General features: G+C 40.0%; 1 protein-coding gene across 1 annotated transcript; it reads right to left on the bottom strand.

The window, feature by feature from the left end:
* Window positions 1–299: 299 nt before the first annotated feature.
* On the bottom strand, window positions 300–1,688 carry LOC110898879 (E3 ubiquitin-protein ligase RMA1H1). The gene is made up of 2 exons (XM_022145735.2): window positions 1,556–1,688; window positions 300–1,150 (listed from the first exon to the last, which is right to left on the bottom strand). The coding sequence occupies exon 2, from the start codon at window positions 1,135–1,137 to the stop codon at window positions 409–411; it is 729 nt and encodes a 242-aa protein (XP_022001427.1). The 5' UTR covers window positions 1,138–1,150; window positions 1,556–1,688; the 3' UTR covers window positions 300–408.
* Window positions 1,689–2,078: the final 390 nt, after the last annotated feature.

Here is a 2,078-nt window from a genome sequence, read left to right as displayed (position 1 = left end):
ATGGTCTTCAAGGGGTTAAACACAGAAACCAGCACCGGTGGAGGAAGTTGACCTCAGACCTTGTAGGGGGTCTAGTTTGGCCGGTTTTGACAAAAATTACGATAACTAAGGTTTGTGGGAAGAGAAACCAAATCGACCTGGTTGGGTTAGTCGGCCAGACCCGTTGGTTTTACCTAATATTTCTTTTTTCCAATCATTGGTTTGTATAAAAAAATTCAAATGATAAAAAAAGGGTTCATAATTATAATACATGTATATAAACTGCATATTTCAAAAATGAGAAAAAAATATACAAATAATAAAGATCAAACGACTGGTTCGATTCGCATGGTCACAACATAATGTGAATGAATTACAAAATCCAATCTACATGAGAACTTCATTATGTAAATAAACATTTCTCCAAACTCAAAACAACAGAAAACACAAAACAAAACAAAAAAATAAAAATATAGTCAACCGGTTAAGCGATTTCTCAACCTGCATCACCTGCCTTCTCACCCTCGGAGTACCAGCGCCCGGGACCAGATACGGGTTCTGGGACGGCCCATGAGGATAAGCGGTAAAATAACCCGAATCCGAGCTCCTAAAGATCATACCACACACCATCTCACCAACCATCCCCACAATCGGGTTTGAAAAGCTGGTTGCGGTCATGGGCCCACCTGGGTTAGATGGACCAAATGCGTAGCTTCCAAATGGGTGCGCGTGAGGTTGAGGCTGACCCGGAAAAGGGACCGGATGGATCTGCTGGTTCAGATGCAAAACCGAACCTCCCGGTGCTGGCGGTCTGTTGGGTATGACTAGCTCTGATTGATGAGCCCGCTTTAATTCGGTTTCGGGTTCGTTCGATGATGGGGTGTTGCCACGCCCGTATAGTGGAACTAGTGATGAAGTGGAGATGTGAGCTTTGCAAACCGGGCAGTTGGGTTGTTTGTCGGTTTCGGCTTGAAGCCACTTGTAGATACAGGGCCAGCAATACAGATGACCGCATAGGGTTACCACCGGGTCTCTTGCGGACTCTAAACAGATGTTGCACTCGCAAAAGCCCGTTGAATTTTCGGTAACGGATTTAGCGTTCGTGTTCAGCGACGTGTCTACTGGGGGATCAGACAATGGTGTCTGTTGGAAAGCCATTAGCACCCTAACGCTATTTTCACGAAATTAGTAAAATAACATTAAAATTAGTGCAAAATCTAATAGGTGATTGTTCGGATTATCAAAATCTAATTTGCATTGAAATTGGTTGTGCATAAACAAATCTAATTCAATTTTCTATTTTTTATTCTAGACAATTATAAAAGGAAGCTGATCATCCAAATATTTGATTAATTAATTATCACAGTAGTAGTTCTTACATCGAATCCGATAAGACAAATTGTGTTCGATCTGTAAACAAAAACCCGACCCACCCGTACTTTGAAATATACCGATCTGAGCTGCTAGCAATTATGAACAATGACGACAATTGTATGTAACTCGAGGATCAAATCAAATAAATAATCAGAAACTCGACATAATTAACGATTCAAATAGCAGTAACAGGAAGACAAACCTTGAATTGTTTAGAGATCAAGCACACGATAATTTGAATTTTCGATTTAAAAGGAGAGGATTTGCAAAGGAATTCAATTGAGAGGGGGGTGAAATTATGAAAAAGGGAAATTTAGGTCTTGTTGTCATGTGGGGACAACTACAGCTGTTTCTAACCAAATTTTACACACACCCAAAACAAAGATTAAAAAAAAAAAAAAAAGGATAAAGTACTTAGGGTATACGGGGCACTTCTCGGGGAGACATGCGGTGACCCAAGTCTTCGAGCGGGAACACCGTCGCCATCACCGCGGGGATGCAATTCGGTGAATGGGATCGGTGTGTATTCACCGATGAGGGAATCAAAGTTTAAACGACTATATAGCCTTTATACATTTAAAAAAAAGATTTCCTAACCCCTATAAATACTACCTCTTTAATCTTTTTTATTTTTCAAACTCAAAACAACTCTCATCCATTCAACTCATCTAATTTTTTTAACCAAACTTTAAAAAAATGGATTCCAAGTTCCCGTTTTTTTCTCC

The sequence above is a fragment of the Helianthus annuus genome, chromosome 13, assembly GCF_002127325.2.
Source record: "Helianthus annuus cultivar XRQ/B chromosome 13, HanXRQr2.0-SUNRISE, whole genome shotgun sequence".
Lineage (NCBI taxonomy): Eukaryota > Viridiplantae > Streptophyta > Magnoliopsida > Asterales > Asteraceae > Helianthus > Helianthus annuus.
The sequence above is the reverse complement of the archived record's forward strand: the minus strand, read 5'-3'. Positions and strand labels throughout refer to the sequence as shown.

Bases quoted from the DNA above. Each gene is read 5' to 3' on its own strand.
- LOC110898879 (XM_022145735.2), bottom strand. From the start codon at position 1,137: ATGGCTTTCCAACAGACACCATTGTCTGATCCCCCAGTAGACACGTCG.